At 40.1% G+C, this 17,852-nt stretch overlaps 1 protein-coding gene across 1 annotated transcript; it reads left to right on the forward strand.

Moving 5' to 3' along the window:
• Positions 1 to 55: 55 nt before the first annotated feature.
• Positions 56 to 13,479, forward strand: SKA3 (spindle and kinetochore associated complex subunit 3). The gene is given in 9 exon segments (NM_001110067.2): positions 56 to 236; positions 2,123 to 2,184; positions 2,290 to 2,455; positions 4,230 to 4,629; positions 6,912 to 6,994; positions 9,199 to 9,284; positions 10,487 to 10,669; positions 12,043 to 12,173; positions 12,452 to 13,479. Coding segments are annotated over 8 exon segments (1,212 nt in total). The 5' UTR covers positions 56 to 133; the 3' UTR covers positions 12,172 to 12,173; positions 12,452 to 13,479.
• The last annotated feature ends 4,373 nt before the right edge of the window (positions 13,480 to 17,852 follow it).

Here is a 17,852-nt window from a genome sequence, read left to right on the forward strand (position 1 = left end):
ACCCGCTGCTGTCTCCTCGCGTGAGGCTTCACCTATCGCGAGAAAGGCCGTTCGCGGCTACGGGAACCAATGGCGCTTCCGGCGCCGGAATTCAAACGGCCGCGAGCTCTGAGGCGGGGAGCCGGCCTCTCCTATGGATCCGATCCGAGGCTTTTGCGGGAAGCTGCGGTCTCTGGCCGTCACCTTGGACAGCGAGACGGCCCGGCTGCAGCGAGCGCTGGACGGAGAGGACAGCGGTGAGTGAACCGCGGGAGGGGCAGTGAAGGGTGTGAGTTGCCATCCCGGGGGGCGGGGGCGGTCTTCAAGTCAACAGAGTGTGTGCTAATAAAAACTCGACCAAAAGAGGAAACGTGTCGTTTCATAGCAGCTTCTCCGCACTGTTCTTGACACGTGGAGTGACTTTCAGTTGAGTTCAGTCGACCAGTCGTACCCGACTCTCTGCGACCCCATGAGCCGCAGCACGCCAGGCCTCCCTGTCTATCACCAACTCCCGGAGTCCACCCAAACCCATGTCCATTGAGTCGGTGATGCCATCCAACCATCTCATCCTCTGTCGTCCCCTTTTCCTCCTGCCCTCAATCTTTCCCACCATCAGGGTCTTTTCAAATGAGTCAGCTCTGAGCATCAGGTGGCCAAAGCATTGGAGTTTCAGCTTCAACATCAGTCCTACCAGTGAACACCCAGGACTGATCTCCTTCAGGATGGACTGGTTGGATCTCCTTGCAGTCCAAGGGACTCTCAAGAGTCTTCTCCAACACCACAGTTCAAAAGCATCAATTCTTCGGTGCTCAGCTTCCTTTATAGTCCACCTCTCACATCCATACATGACAACTGGAAAAACCATAGCCTTGACTAGATGGACCTTTGTTGACAAAGTAATGTCTCTGCTTTTGAATATGCTGTCTAGGTTGGTCATAACTTTCCTTCCAAGGAGTGAGCGTCTTTTAGTTTCATGGCTGCAGTCACCATCTGCAGTGATTTTGGAGCCCAGAAAAATAAAGTCAGCCACTGTTTCCTTTGTTTCCCATCTATTTCCCATGAAGTGATGGGACTGGATGCCATGATCTTCATTTTGTGAATGTTGAGCTTTAAGCCAACTTTTTCACTCTCCACTTTCACTTTCATCAAGAGGCTCTTTAGTTCCTCTTCATTTTCTGCCATAAGGATGGTGTCATCTGCATATCTGAGGTTATTGATGTTTCTCCCAGCAATCTTGATTCCAGCTTGTGCTTCATCCAGCCCAGAGTTTCTCATGATGTACTCTGCATAGAAGTTAAATAAGCAGGGTGACAATATACAGCCTTGACGTACTCCTTTTCCTGTTTGGAACCAGTCTGTTGTTCCATGTCCAGTTCTAACTGTTGCTTCCTGACCTGCATACAGGTTTCTCAAGAGGCAGGTCAGGTGGTCTTTGGTCTCACCCAAATAGCCCACAGTCGTAGTGTCTGTATTTTCCCCAACAATTCGTGTTACAGAAACGCTAGTACTCAACACTGCTTTCTAATAAAGCAGAATTCTCCACCACTGACATTTGTATTAGGGTTTTTTTTTTTTAAGTTTTTGGAAGAGTAGTTCAGATTTTGAGATTATTTTGTGTGTCGTAATTGTAATATGCCTTAAAATATTGCACCCTGTAGGCACAGACTCCTTTTACTTTAATAATGTTGTCGATAGTTTTTCAGCCATTTCAAAATGTTTATGCTTGTGACTGTGAAAACAGTGTATGTGCACAGCAAAAAGTTTGAGGTAATGGGAAAGTAGAAAGAAAATCTTTCCTACAACTTCACCACCAGAAGACACCGCTATTAATTTTCAATAGCTTTTCTACTATTCTTATTTTTCGCTGTTGCTTTGTTATGCTTGACTTTGTTTACATGGTTGAGATAATGCTATAAAACACAGAATTGTATAAATGGTTTTGGATTTTTAATATACAGCAGAATTGGTTTCCATAAAGCTTTACCTGCTTATCAATGTAGATATGTTCACTTTGAAAGTTCATCAAACTATATATTTCTGTACTTTTCTATATAAAGATTTTATGATTCTAAAAAAATTCTATTTTCTATTTTATTTTTTCCTTTCATTGTTATACTTTTTCCATTCAATATTCATATTGAAGACTTTGAAGACTGTCCAATGAGAGTTCTACATGACCTTAACTCAGAAGTACGAATTCTAAAGGTATCACTCCTACAATATTAATTTATCATTTTTATGTGGTAATTTTTACAAAATTATAAATAGACTTAGTCAAATGTTAAAATGTACTTTGTTTCTTCATGAAAGGATGATGTCAATATTCTTCTTGATAAAGCAAACTTGGAAAGTCAAGAAAACATTGGTTTCATAAAAGCAACAAAAATATTGATGAGAAAGAATTCAATGGATATCATGAAAATAAAAGAGTTCTTCCAGAAGTATGGATATACTCCACGTGCCAAGAAAAATTCAGGTGTGAATAAGTAGCCTTTAATAGCATTTGTTTTAGTATTAAAGCAGCATAATTAAGACTACTATAGGGTTGGCCATCATTTCTAGTTCTGATTCTGCCCTTATGTAATAGACATTTGATCGTTTATTCAGCAATCCCTGTGTTCTGGATGCAGTGCTGATTGGTAGTGCATTGTGAAGGCAGTCCTTGCTCTCCTTTACAAATGCTAGATGAGAACCAATACAGTGCTCGATGAAAGAAGGGTACAAGATAAACCTACATGACTTAAGGATATCTGGTTGTTGGTCAGTTTTGACAATAAGTAGCTGAGAGACTAAGCCATGGTATTTCACTTTCTCACTCTCATAGAATGAGAAAATTTTGGCTATGTAAATTCATAAAGTCCTTTTTAGTTATAAAATGCTGATGACGGGTAGGAGAGCATGGTGTTTTAGAATTTAGAGTCAAACTGCCTGAGTTCAAATCTAATTTCACTACTTGCTAGTTATATTCATCTTTGACCAGTTACTTTGTACCTCAATTTGTCATCTCTAAAGTAGAGATTTTGTTTATTTTCTGACCCCACCAGGGCCACAGCCCTGAAAGTGCTGAGTTCTGACTACGGGACCACCAGGGAAGTCCTATAAAGTAGAGATGTTTAATAGTAGCTACCTCTGAGGTTGTGTAAGAATTAAATGAGACAAAATTTGTTTTGAACGGGACCTTGTATGCTAATCATCCATTGTTAACTATTGTTGTTAGTGTTATACCCATACCTTTAAGGAACTAATTTCAGTATGCTTCAGTGTCTTCATTTCTGTTATGAAAATGATCTTTGTGTGTAAATAAAACTTTAATTAGATTCAACAAATATGTACATATTGAGATATATGAAAGGTAAGTTAAACAGCCTGCATGGTATAATGGAATGAATTTAGTTGACTTTGGTGTGAACAAGTTGACTTTGGTTACTCAGAAACTGGTTCCACTGTAATAGTAACTTCTCTAAATTACTTTTCCTCACTAGTGAAATAGAGCTGCTAATAAATACCTCCCTAAGAGGTAGTAATAATGGTGATGACTTTATTTTATTAAACTCATCAGTGACAGCCTTGTAATCAATTCAGCAGTAGTTTTTCTGGTAGTTCTTCTGACGTTTCTCAGAATTAACAGAAAGCACAATGCCAAAACACAATTCTGAATCAGCAGCTCTTCAAGGGCCAAAAGCCAGGAAATCAGAGTTTTTATAACCTTTTTTTTTTTAATGGTGCATCCTTCAGATTTAATGTGTCATGGGTTATGCAGACAAAAACAAAATCCTGTCCTAGTTCATTTCAGCTGCCAATTAAAACAAGGAACATAATGTCTTCAAAGAAAATGTGTGTGCCTCTTCATTTCCCTCAATCTGTTGGATCTCTTAGTTGGTCAAGTAAATGTACAGCCTAAACTTACCCCTTTTCTCTGCCTTTGAGCCCAAAAGATTCTGACAGGGATCTATAGGGTTAGGGTTAAGAAATTGCAGTTTTATTTGTGGGTACTGATTTTTCATCTTTGAACAGTTTACTTCCCTCCTCTGATGTATCATTAAGATGAAATATGGAGATATAAGCGGTACATGTCAGAAAGTGAAAGGTACAATTGAAATTTAAAAAGAAGAATATTTTCTCCTTAGAAAATAGAGAGAGAGCTTTTGCTGATTGGGTACATTTCAGATGGAGCTGTTTTATGTGGTTGTAGTACATGACGTTTTCTAGTTTGATGTTTGACCAGAATATGACCTTGATTTTTCTCTCAGTGGATGAGCAAGAAGTCACTGACTCTAAACCAGAGTCCAGTGAATGTGAACGTCCTGAGAAGCCTGACTTGAAAGATGATTTGTTGGATTCTGCTGCTGCAAGCACTTCTGTTTCTGAGAAGTCACCGCGTAGTCCACAGCTTTCTGATTTTGGACTTGAGCGGTACATCGTATCCCAAGTTCTACCAAACCCTCCCCAAGCAGTAAACAACCAGAAGGAAGAGCCAAAAATTTTAACTCCATTTTCCAAACACTCACTACTAAAAACTCCAAAATGTGCACTAAAGATGGATGATTTTGAGTGTGTAACTCCTAAATTAGAACACTTTGGTATCTCTGAATATACTATGTGTTTAAATGACGATTACACAATTGGACTTAAAAATGTGAAAACTAACAGGTAAGCAGCTTTCTTAAAAGAAATATTTTATTTAACTTTCTAAATCTTTTGTATTTATTGATTTTTTCCCCCTAGAAGAAATCTCTCTCAGACAATACCTTTCTTTCAAAGGTTTCCAGATACTTCATATTTCAAACTTCTCTGAATCACCAATTCCATCAGTAAAGTGTGAACTATTAGTTTCCTTGGTTTAGAAGAAATAGAATAAGAGCCTGAAAACACTTGGTATGGAAACTTGGGAAGAAAAGAGGATCTAGGATAGAACACAGATTTCTGATTTGTTGCTCAGGAACTAAAAGAATACCTGCAGCTTGGGGGTCCCTGGAGAAAAATGGCAACCCACTCCAGTGTTCTTGCCTAGAAAATTCCAAGGACAGAGGAGCCTAGTGGGCTACAGTCCATGAGGTTGTAGAGCCAGCCACAACTGAGCACAGCTTGGAGGTAAAGGTGTTGAGTTTCTTTACATGTTGGTTTTGAGGTACTCTTAAGCTTAAGTATTGAAATACGAATTTGAAGCACAGTGATGAATTCCATGCTACACTGAAGAGATATGGGAGTGATCAGTATAGAAGTGGTAATTAACGTTAAAATGAAAATACCACATATCAAAGTACCACTCTTAAATGCATATCGTTAAGAACTATAGTTATTAAAAAGGGAAAATAAACATTCAACTCAAACTGTCAGAAAAAAACAATTGGAGAAAAGAGACAGGAGTATTTGGAAAGTCATAAAATACAAGTTTCCTATGATTCCAAAAAAAAAGGATAATTTCAATAGATGTCAAGAATTTTATGAAATTAGACACCCATTCTTCATTTAAATTGTTAACTCTCAGTAAAAGGATACTTCATTAATGTAATAATGTGAATATCTAACTTAATGGTGAAGCTGTCACCATTATTAAACATCATTGGTTTTATTTTGTTTTTGTTTTTTTTAACATTGTTCTTAATGTTGTAGCCAATGTAATAAGATACAAAACAGAAATAAAGATTACCGTGATGTATTTCTAGGCCATGTTTTGTACCTGGGCAACTTGAGAAAGGCACAGCTAAAATCTGTAGAAGCTGATGTAAGATTTATTTTATATAAGATAACTACTTAAAATAATATGCTTTCCTATATTTTATTATAACTAGTTGGTAAATACAGAGGAAAAGTCATGAAAATTCTCAACAAAAAAGTAAAATACTCATGCAGTTATATGTGAAAGACCTATATGAATAAAACCACTAAACATTTCTAAGTTAAAGGGAAAATTAGAATGAAAAAGTATACCATGTTCCTTAGCAGAATGACTGAATATTACTAAGATGTTTAATCGTATCAAGTTAATTTATGGATATCATACAATTAAAATAAAACCTTAGGTTTTTTTTTTTTTCCTCTAAGGTGGAGCATAAGGGATGTGTGAGAAAACTATTCAAATGATTTGGAATAATAAAAAGTAAGGATAACTAAGAAAATAATGAAAAATAACAGTAACGAGGGGATTTAACTTACTGGTTATTAAAATATATAAAGCTACAGTAAGTAAAACAGTATAAAATTGTGACAGAATGGACCTATTGCAGAAACAGAATAGCCAAGAAACAGCCTCTAATTTACCTAAGGATTTAATATATACTGAAGATGTTTTTCAAGTAAAGATTATTCAGTAAATTACACTAGGACAGTTTGTTAATTGAACTATTTTATTGTATTCAGTGATGTTCTTTTTTATAACTACATGTCATACATCTGGGTAATTGGCTAGAACAACTTTAATAAGATGGCAGAGTCAGTCTTAGTCTAAAAAATGTTCTTAATCTCTGTCTGTATACTGGTATAAAATTCCACTTTATGATTTTGAAGCCACGAGCTAACAGTTTCTATATTTGAACCAAGGAGTTGAACTCACAGCTTTCCTTGAAGTCAATTTTTTGTTTTTTTGGACTGTGTAGCATGCAGGATCCTGCTTCCCCAACCAGGGATCCAGCTTGCACCCCCTGCAGTGGAAAAAGCAGAATCCCAACCACTGGACCACCAGGAAATTCCCTAAGTCAAAGATTTTTAACCACTTCTAAGTCAAAGCTGCCAATACAAAATAGTTCTTAACCTTTTTTGAGCTATGGATATACATTTAAAAAAAGAAAAGAAAAAAGATTTCCATGGAATTTATCTTCCATAAAACATAATTGAATGTCCAGACTTAATGATATATAATAAGATTAAATAATTTTCCAGAGATTTAATATTAACTTTTTTTAACTCTAATATTTCCCTATGAATCACACCAGTGAGACCATAGAAACAGAACCAGTGCCCAATGATAATGTCTTTGCCACTCCTGGCCTCATAACCCAGCCATTGGGAAAAAACAGTAAGTATGAATTTCAAGTTATTTCTCAGCCATACTCTTTCCAGACTATCTTTGTACAATAAATGGTCCTATCACCTAAGACATTCTAATAGCCTTCTGCATCTTCTCGGTTCATAATACTGAATTATATAAAGTACCATTATATGAAGTACCATTCCATTCAGGTTCAGTATGATTTCATACAAGAGAAATACAGTTTTCTGTTTTTCACACTCTTCCTGATTATATTCAGTGTTTTTGAGCTTGTTTGTTAACATTTTAACTTAAAATATAAATATTAACTCACCAATCTTTAATATAGAGCCAATAGTACTTTTTTTTGTTTGAATTTAGCTTCAGCTTATTGATTAGAGTTCTAGATTATCTTTCTTACATAAACCACACCCAGAATATATCAGCTATCATTTCAGATTTTGGATTTTTTTAACAGTAGAAAAACTTTAAATATTTTCATGTAGTGTTTTCACATTTGTCCCAGCAAACATGAAAACATTGGTTGTTATGTAAATATAAAATTTAAAATCCTAGAGTTTTATGATTTTGAATAATTATAATCTATACCAAATTTATTGGAAACTTTTTAAGGTAACTATTCTGTTAAGTCTTTAAAGTTTTGGACATATTTTCAGAAAAATTCTCTTTCAGTGCTAACTTCACTGACTTCTTACTAAATTAACAAGTACTGATGGCATAAACAATTTGAAAAAATACAGCTGACTCATAGTAAGCTGAGCTCAACTTAGAAGAGCATGATTATATTAAATAGAGGCCTTTATAAAAAAGGTTGAACCACTACCTCTTTCACACCACACTCAGAAATCAATTCCCAGTGAACTATAACTTTTTAGAAAATTATAATGAAAGATACCTTTATGCCTTCTGAAGTGAAATGGGTTTTCCAAAGAATAGTTTACTAACTAAAATTCTTCAATATATCATTGGCAATATCTTTTATGGAAGGAACAGAATGCTTAGGCTTATCCATTAATAATTTGGTTAAGTGTAAGCTTATTAATAGAGCCATATTTTATTTGTTTCTTAAGGGATAGTTGTTGTTTAGTCATTAAGCCATGTCCAGCTCTTTGTGACCCCGTGGACTGTAGCCCTCTGGGCTCTGTCCATAGTATTTTCCAGGCAAGAATACTGGAGTGGGTTGCCATTTCCTCTTCCAGGGGATCTTCCTGACCCAGGGATCAAACCTGCATCTCCTGCATTTGGCAGCCAGATTCTTTACCACTGAGCCACCTGGGAATCCCTTACTTAGTCTAGAAAATGCTAAAATGATACTATAGAGTGGCTGTTTTGGTTTACTGTCTCCAACATTGTTTGAATTCCTGTTTCTCCATCTTTCTAGCATTTGATGATTAGACTAGATAAAATTTTGCCAGTTTAATTATTTTGCTAACATATTTACTTTTCTCTGGTATTTAAGGTTTCTTTCACACTTTGTTACAGACAGCAAATCTCTCTTTATGCATGGTTTCTAGGATCTCTTTTTTGTTCCAATGGCTGTTTTTCCATCCCTGACTAATCAAGTAACTTGTAGTTACTTACTATAGCTTTAGAGTAAGTCCTAATGTCTTGAAAGGCAATTGACCTTCCTTGACCTCTTTCTCCTCCTGTTTCATCTGCAGAAATTTGATTTTCCCATAAAGGTCTTATACAATTTTTAATAGATTTATATGTGGGTATATTTTTGTTGCTATTGTAAAACATATTCTTTTCCAAATATAGTTTTTATTGTTTGTAGAGCTTATACTAGAACTGTTCATTTTTGTGCATTACATTTGCACCTTGCAACCTTGCTAAACTTTTATTAATGCTAATCCCTGGTGACTCAGATGGTAAAGAATCTGCTTGCAATGCAGGAGACATGGGTTTGATCCCTGGGTCAGGAAGATCCCCTGGAGGAGGGCATGGCAATCCACTCCAGGATTCTTGCCTGGAGAATTCCATGGACAGAGGAGCCTGGCGGTCTACAGTCCATGGGGTCACAAAGAGTTGGACATGACTGAGCGACTAACAGTTTGAACTTTGAATGATAACTAGATTGTGAATATGATAGTTTTGTTTTTTTTCCAGTCAAGTACACACTAAAGTTAGAATATTTTAAGTTATTAAAAATAAAGTGCACAGTTGATACGGAGAAATTTTGTTAAAGTCTTTTAGATCTATATTTTCATGCCCTTGTATATGTCTTCTAGATGCTGAGCATACACATTCTCCCTTGGCACCTACATTCTGCACTCCTGGTTTGAAAGTCCCTTCTACAAAGACCAGCACAGCTATGGTAAACATCCATCCCTAGTGAATCTGACACACTATTTCCAGACGCAGTCAGTCTGTTTAGAATACATAGGCTGCAGTAGCCTTAGGGAGTGTATTTAGTATTTCCAGAGGATCATTTGGCAGCATGTATCCAGAGCTTTCCATTTTTTTCACACCCTTTAACCAGAATTTATTCTCAGGCATATTGGGACAGAGATTTATAACAGTAAAGTTATGGCCCTTATTTATAAGAGCAGAACATGGGAACAAATGTCAAATGATAAAGGGGGAAAAAGCTTATTAAGGAAATCGATAAGATCCAGTGTCATGTGGCAAGCATGTTTTAAAAAACAGATAAGAAAAAAAAATAAGAAAATAAAAAAAACAGATAAGAACATAGAATGTTTTCAAGAAAAATGTAATGATGTGGACAGTGATATGTATGTGTATGTATACATGTACACACATACACATATATTTTAAGGAAGAATAATGGATAGAAACACCAAAATGGGTGATTCTTACACGTTTTATTCCAAAATTTTCCCAGTGAACAAATGTACTGTGTATGCAAAATTTCATCCCTGTGTCAAGTTGTTATGCACACTTAGACAACCAGTTCTGGTAGAGGGGCCATCAGCGCATCCTCCAGCAGTGATGAAAATGGTCTGTACTGTGTGTTCTCCGGCTGGGAGTCAGCTACTGAGCACGTGACATATGTCTGGTGCAGCTGAGGCACTCACTTTCAGTTTTTTAAATTTTATTAATGTATAATTGCACTATGTGCCTTGTTGTAATCCACTGTGTTCCTGGCCATGTGGAAGGCACCCCCTCAGTGTTCCCTCTGCCCCTGGGGAGACAGGCCAGGTCAGTGGGAATGGGCCACTACCTCCCTGGCAGAGCTCCTCATTGCTGTGACTCTGGCTTGGCCAGGATAGAGTTGCCCGAGTCTGGATGGTGAATCCATCTAAATCTCGGGCTCAGCCAGCCAGTCTGCTTAGACTGCACGTGCAGCCCTCCCTCAGCCCCGCGTAATGAACATGGTGCTCTGTCCTCCCCATGCCCTTTCTTTGTGTCCTTGATTGTATTTCATTCTTGGTCAGGGAAGAGGGGGTCACTTTGGGCCTCCTTAGAGATCCCAACAGAGCTAACGATTGATGAACAGTTTTTATCACTATATTACTTTATACCCCCGTAATTTAATGATTTCTTTTTATTCAATAGGTATCCACAAACAGTTCATCAAATGACTTAGAAACAAAAGAAAGTACATCATTAGTTTCAAATTCAGACGAGTGCTTTGAGAATTTTGCAGATCCTTCTTCTCCTACAATTTCTTCTTACGAGAATCTGCTCAAAACACCTACACCTCCAGAAGTTACTACAATTCCAGAAGATATTCGCCAGGTTATTTTTCTAGGCTACTGTTTTGGTTTATTTTTCCTGCAAAAAGACCTGAAATGGATACAAACTGTATTATTTATCAGGCTAATGTGCTGGTATGGATCTAAATCTTAATTCTGGCCTGTTAAGGCCATCTAAGCTGGCTAAGGCTCTTCAGAGCTGAGCTGTGACGTCACTACACTTTTGTGCCCTCATAAGGCATTTTCTCCTTAATTTCATGTTGTTAAATGTATTCTTAAAATATTTTCTAATGATTGTTCAAATGTGATCACCTTGGTAACCATGTCTCCCCTGAGGTTTCTGGCAAGATCAGAAATGTCATTTACCCTTTGGTTCTCCATTGTTGGAGAACCCTGAATAACTTGGATCAGGGTTTCTTGAACTTGAGACGTCCAGATGTCTTGGACCTCAGTTTGAGAAGCACTTGTTTAAATATGTTAGAATATCTGATTCTTTTTTTTTGTGACCTCCACATGGCTTGCAGGATCTTAGTTCCCTGAGCAGGGATTGAACCCAGGCTCCAGCAGTGAAAGTGCTGAGTCCTAACCACTGGACTGCCAGGGAAGTCCCATAGAATATCTGATTCTTTGTTTTGTTTTTATTTTTTTATCTGATTCTTTAGTACAACATAATTTACCAGCAGTCTGTTGGGCTGGTTTATAACAACTATCTATTCCACTAAGTAACCACTCTGATTCTTTGAGCATCCCCACTTAATAAAAGTTAAGTGTTTGGCAGTTATTGCTTAGGCAAATGGAATTCTTAATAACCATTCTAGAAACCTTCCTAGCTTATGGAGAAGGAGAATACTTGGGGAAATACCCAAATGCCATTGGAAGGGACTCATCCTAAGATATCAGTAAAGCATTTGCTTTCCTGGCATTATAATAAGTTGAGGAAGGAGCATTTCCTGTCTATAGCATCATACAGTCTCCAGTTTGCCATAGTGCCTCCTCTCTATTTCTGTGTTAAAGGAGGGAAATATTGTATTTAACATATCAGCTCTTTATAAAAAATTATAGTTAATACTTCAGGTTCTTCTTTGTATAATTTTTCCTTTGAGCATCTTTATCTATCTTTATCAGCATCTGCTGATCTTTCCTTTGAGCATCTTTGTAAAGGCCAGATTTGCTCTCGGGGCTGCCCTGCTGCTTGCTTCCTTTGACCAGTGGTACATTTAGAAGCTTTCCAGCCTGTATGCCCAAGCTCACCCTCTAACATCTCCATCTCTTCTATGCTGTGGAATGTCTGTGCTGCTAAACATTCTGCTTCAAATAATCCATATCTTCACATTTTCCTTGACCTTTACTGTTTTATAAAGGCTTCAGATTTATGTTGTTTGTATGATGCAGTAAAAGGAATTTGCTTTCTTTTAGATTTTATCAAAATACAACTCAAACCTAGCATCTCCAGTAGCAGTTAGAGCGGTGTCACCCATCAACGTGTTCCTTCCTCGGCATGGAGGACAGAATATGCGAGATGCCAGCAACAAAGAAAACTGGTGAAGGTAAGTATGTTCCCGTGTTATCTGAGGAAAACATTGAAAAGTTCACATTGGGATGGCGAGTAAACATCTGGAGTTGACACTTGCAGCTTAGGACACAACCCAGAGCTCGTGATCCCTACGTCTCCAGCTCCCACACTAGCCCCCTGGACGATGTCGCTGGGAGTTCATTCCCAATTGTATTATGAGTGTGAAAACAGAGGTCTTCAGTGTCCTGTCATTTATCTTGTTGAAGGCTACTGGTTATATCCAACTGCTATTTTTATTGTATCTTCCTACAGAAATGATCGTGGATTCATCCTTCCATTATGGAAACTGAACAGAATGAGATGAACGCAAGCCTGGTCTCACTTTGTTTTCAACATCCCTACATCGTCCCCCTTTTGAAAAACCAATTCATGTTAAAGATGAGTATGGACACTAATAGCATAAAGTGCTTTTTATTAAGTTTGATTTAATCTAACCTGTCGTGTAGTTCAGCTGCTCAGTTTTGAAAGATCATTACTATTTCACTAATTTCCTGCCTATGGAACTGTGTGGTTTAAGTAATATTAGGAAGCAGGATAAATAATTTTGGAAATTTAAACATTACTGTTTGCCACTCAAATGAGGCCACCTTCAGTCTTCTCGGGGCTGGACAATTGTTGGTAGAGCTGGGCTTCTTCCTTGGGGCTAGCTCTGCCCGCTGTCTCCTCATGACTGTCCCAAGTCTTGTACACCTTTTATTTTAACAATGTTCTTTCAGACACTGCTGTTTACAAAAGACAGCCTAAACTGATGTAGGAAAAGAGGAATATATAGGCCTAGGTAGCTATACTGAAGTGGGTGTCTCAAACATTTGGACTTAAGACACTCGCCTGCTGTCATGTCTGGATGGGTGTTTTCCTCTAACTTGTCAGTTGCGTGCTCCTAAATCAGCTCTTCCCAGCACAACTGCAACCTCCCCAGACCCCCATCTAGCTCACCGCCCAGCAGAGCCCAAGCCTCACCCTCTGGAAGATCCTAGGCATCCTCCTGAGTGGGTGCTCCTCTCTGGACTGTCAGCTGTGCCTCTGGACCTGTCTCTGAGAGCGCCAGGCTGCCCTGTCCATGGAGCCCAAGAGCATTATGATCTAAGTCAAGCTAATTCAGCAAAGATTATCCTCTTTTATGCTTGTGCCTTGAAAGTCAAATGGGAAGACGCGTCACGTTGTGTCTCTTTGTTTCGTCAGAAGATTGTCACTGAAGAACAACTTATTCTTTGTTCTAGTAACTACTGAGTAGTTACAATTTAAATTTTGCTAAATAAAATGTTAAATTCAAGATACTTAATTTTGCTTTTCAAGTAAGCTCTGGTCAACCTTATAGTATATGAGGCTAACTCCTGAACTGTATCAACCTTTTGTACACTTTACCATGGCTCAGTGTATGTAAGTCCACAAAATGGATAGGATTGCTTAAGAAGGAGTGAGTATATTCACAGTGTACTAAGGACTGAATCCTGGAGTTCTCATTTTAGAAGATGGAAGGAGGCAGAAAAATCTAGCAAAAGAGATGGAGAAGCAGCCAGGGAAACAGGAATAAAGTATTTCAAGGAGAGTGATCAATTCTGTCAGTATTGTTGAGAATCCAAATGAAAAAGACAGAATTACCACTGGACTTGGCAAAGTCACTGTTACTGACAGCACTGATGAATTCTCACAGAGTGCTCGGGATGAGTGTCTGGAGTTAGGTAGAGAGGTTGGAGTTGAGGAAGCAAAGACGATGAACTGAGATGGCTCTTTTCATCAGTTTTATTCAAGAAGGGAGAGAAGAAATGGTGTGGCAACCAGAGGGGGTGTGAGTGAAACAGGAGTGTTGGGAGATGTATAAAACATTATATGAAGCACTTCCAGTGGCCTGCTGGGTGTCCCCACTTGTCTTGTGAAGGCCTTGCAAATTGAGCTTCTCTAGAATTTCTCTTTCCCTAGTTCTCACGACTCTCCTCCTGTGATCCTAATTTCTGTTCCTAGAACTAGGCTACTTCTAGCTTATCAGGCTTCAAACGTGACCCTTCATTGTCTTCCCATTGTTCCTAAGATGAACCCAAGGTCCCACAGTGGCCTCCACGACCACCCCTGTGTGGCCTGACCCTCGGTCACTCTCCATCTCCTCTTGCAGCCTGCACTCGGGTCTTCCCTTCCTCCCCCCCACCAACCCCCACCCCCACTCAGCTGGCTCTCCCTTGTCTCCATAGGCTATAGATCCTTGACCTTTCTGTCCACTTACCACTCCGACCCCCATACAGGAAAACATGTTCTGCTTTTCCTTGAACTCATAGCCTAGCTCCAAGATCTAACAAGCAGGGCCACAGTCCCTGACCACACAGGTCGGGGCTGGGCACATGACTGACATGAGATCTAAGAGCCAGTTCTGGGACTTTGGGGGAACGTCCAAGAAGAGCAACGTGCTTTTCTGGGTGTGCCGAAATGAACACTCAGAGCTGCAAAGGGCCAGCCCGCCTGAGGAGGGGCTGCTGCTGAAGCTCCCACAGGAGACTTATGACTCCACCTCTTCAGTAAGTGGTTCATAAATCCATCTTCCACGCCAGCCCTGCACCCCCGTTTCCTTGTTACATGAAACTAACCAGTGTTAGCTTATCTGTTTCAGGTCTCAGATTAAAAGTCATTCTATCAAAGAGTTTAACCATTTTCCCAGTCAGCACCCCATTCTCATCCTTTATAGAACTTGGTAGAATCTGTGACAGAATGCTCCTTGCCCCACCAGACCAAAGCTCAGTGGGGACAAGGAGCTCACTGGCTCCCCTGTTCACTGTTACACTGGCACCTGCCAGGCCAGAAAGTCCTAACTGGGCCAGGCATGGTACATTCATTACATTTGTCAACCCACTGAATTTTTTTAAAGTAACTCCTAATGAATAGGTGCTAGCATTTCCATTTGGCAGATGAAAATGCGGAGGCCTTGATGATGGACTTTTCTTTCCATGTCCCATTTCCCTCCCCAGGCCTTGCTGACTGCACCTGGGGTGTACCCCTTCCCCTCCATTCTCCACCATGCCCCCACCTCCTCACCTTCATCTCCAGCCAAATTCCGGGAAAGTACCTGATGCTTCAATGCCTTTGTTCACACCACACCCTTAATCTACTGGGAGCCTAAACGCAACCCCTATGGGTGCTGAACAAGCTCACCTGCCATCTTCAGCATAACCTTCCTCTCAACCCTTTCCTATCCACCTGTGATCATCCGCACTTATACCTTCTGTCACGAGACAAAGGCTTTCTGAGGAAGGACCTGCATGTCAGGTTTTTCTCCACCCGAGGCACAGGGTACCTGGTGTGTAATAGGCACTCATTCCACATACTTTTTCCCTGGAAGTGTGCAGAGTTAGTAATAATTACAGTTTCTGACAGCTTTATCAATGATGTATGCAGATTTTGAAAGTACCTCAGATGGTTCTTTGGATTCAGTTTAAATTGTTTTAATTTTATTTCCATTCATGACACTGTCTCAAGAGTTGGTTATAGCTGGGCTAGCCTGCGAGCCTGTGGATTAGGAAATTCTGACAATTGAGGGCACAAAGCAAGGGAGGGGCTACAAACACCTTTTATCTTGTGTTTAAAACAGCTATTTACTGAACAGTCACTCTCTACCAGGCCCTCCTCTAGGCCCCTTTCCCTGGCTTTTCCCAACGGTGTGAGGTGGGTGTGTGATTAGGACACCCTTACACAATGAACGCCTCACACTTCCAGGCTGACAGGTTTTTCTTATTAAAATTATTTTGGTATTTATTATTAAAATTGCTTTTTGTATGTATGTGTTAGTTCCTCAGTCGTGTCTGACTCTTTATGATCCCATAGAGTATAGCCTGCCAGGCTTCTCTGTCCATGGAATTCTCCAGACAAGAATTGTGGAGTGAGTTGCCATTCCGTTCTCCAGGGGATCTTCCCAACCCAGGGATGGAACCCAGGTCTCTTGCGTTGCAGGCAGATTGTTTACCATCTAAGCCACCAGGGATAGGTTTTAGCTTATTCCTCCTAGGAATTATTGGGGGGTGGGAATCAATAACTGTCCTCATAGAATAGCCTGGCTAGTTCCTGATTAGCAGAATAAACACTTCCTTCAAGGTTGTTTCATTACAGATTCCAAGAAACTACAGAGATTTTTAAGAACAACCTGTTTAAGCAATAGTGCTTCCCCAGGGGCTCAGCGGTCAAAGAACCCACCTGCCAGTGCAGGAGACCCTGGTTTGATCCCTGGGTCAAGATGATCCCCTAGAAAAGGAAATGGCAACCCACTCCAGTATTCTTGCCCGGGAAATTCCACGGACAGAGGAGCCTGGAGGGCTACAGTCCATGGGGTCACAAAGAGTCGGACACGACTGAGCAACTAAACAATCTAAGCAATAAAGTACACACAAGGACACACAGACCTCACTGGCTGCTCGGATACTAAAACCAGAAGCCATGACCATATTATTTAAAAGAGGCGTTTGGTTTGTACAAAGACTGAACCAGGTCCACATGCTCCAGATGACATCCCTTGGCAGAGTCTTCACAGACAACGGCTTTGCTGCCAGAACAGGACTGGTGGAGCTGGGTGGGCACCAGCCTGAAGGGAGCTGAAGACAACAGCACACTATTTCTGGAAACATGTTTCCAGTCATCCATTGTTGGCTTCCTCACTTCACAGCCCACATTGCGAGCTGTTATTTAAAGCAGGCCTCCATTTCAGCTGAAGTGAAGATATAGCCACTGCCTGTACCTCAGTGCTGAAGGTGAAATGAGATTAGGCACCACTCAGCACTCACATTATAACTGCTTGGTCACAGTAAGTTTGGAATTCGCGATAGAACAGAAACAGGCTGAGTTCAGCTCTATATAAGAGTTTGCCTAACAGTTTTAACTGCTTTCTTTCCCCTTCACAGCTATCCCTATAGGCACAGAGTTGATATCTGAAACATTACCTCAGCCAGTGACCACTATGAGCATGAAAATGTAAGTATAAACTCAGCATTGACTCCCTACTGAGGTAAGGACTGAAGATGCTAAGCTCCTGTGCTTGCTTGCTTTCAGTCACTCAGCTGTATCCAACTCTGTACGACCCCATGGACCCCCCCTGCCAGGCTCCTCTGTCCATGGGATTCTTCAGGCAAGAACACTGGCGTGGGTGGCCAGTTCCTTCTCCAGGGGATCTTGGAATCAAACATACATCTCCTGCATTGGCAGGCAGATTCTTTACCCACTGAGCCATTGAAGAAGCCCTGCCAAGGTCCTAAACCCTGTGAGGAAACGGAAAAGATATCACAGGCAATGAGCATTCTCTAGTTCACCCCACAATGGAAAACCACAAGAGCATGAGGCAGTCAGGACACCGAAGGCCAAGCATGGTGCTATCAGGGTCCATGAAACAGCTCAGTTACTACCTCAAAGCCATACTTGGACAGCCAGAGGTAAATAAGGACTAAGTACAAGTCTTAGCATTATATTCAATGATAAATTCACTGCTGCTGCTAAGTCGCTTCAGTCATGTCCGACTCTGTGCGACCCCATAGACGGCAGCCCACTAGGCTCCCCCGTCCCTGGGATTCTCCAGGCAAGAACACTGGAGTGGGTTGCCATTTCCTTCTCCAATGCATGAAAGTGAAAAGTGAAAGTGAAGTCACTCAGTCGTATCCAACTCTTCTCGACCCCATGGACTGCAGCC

This window comes from Bos taurus, chromosome 12 (assembly GCF_002263795.3).
Source record: "Bos taurus isolate L1 Dominette 01449 registration number 42190680 breed Hereford chromosome 12, ARS-UCD2.0, whole genome shotgun sequence".
Taxonomy (NCBI): domain Eukaryota; kingdom Metazoa; phylum Chordata; class Mammalia; order Artiodactyla; family Bovidae; genus Bos; species Bos taurus.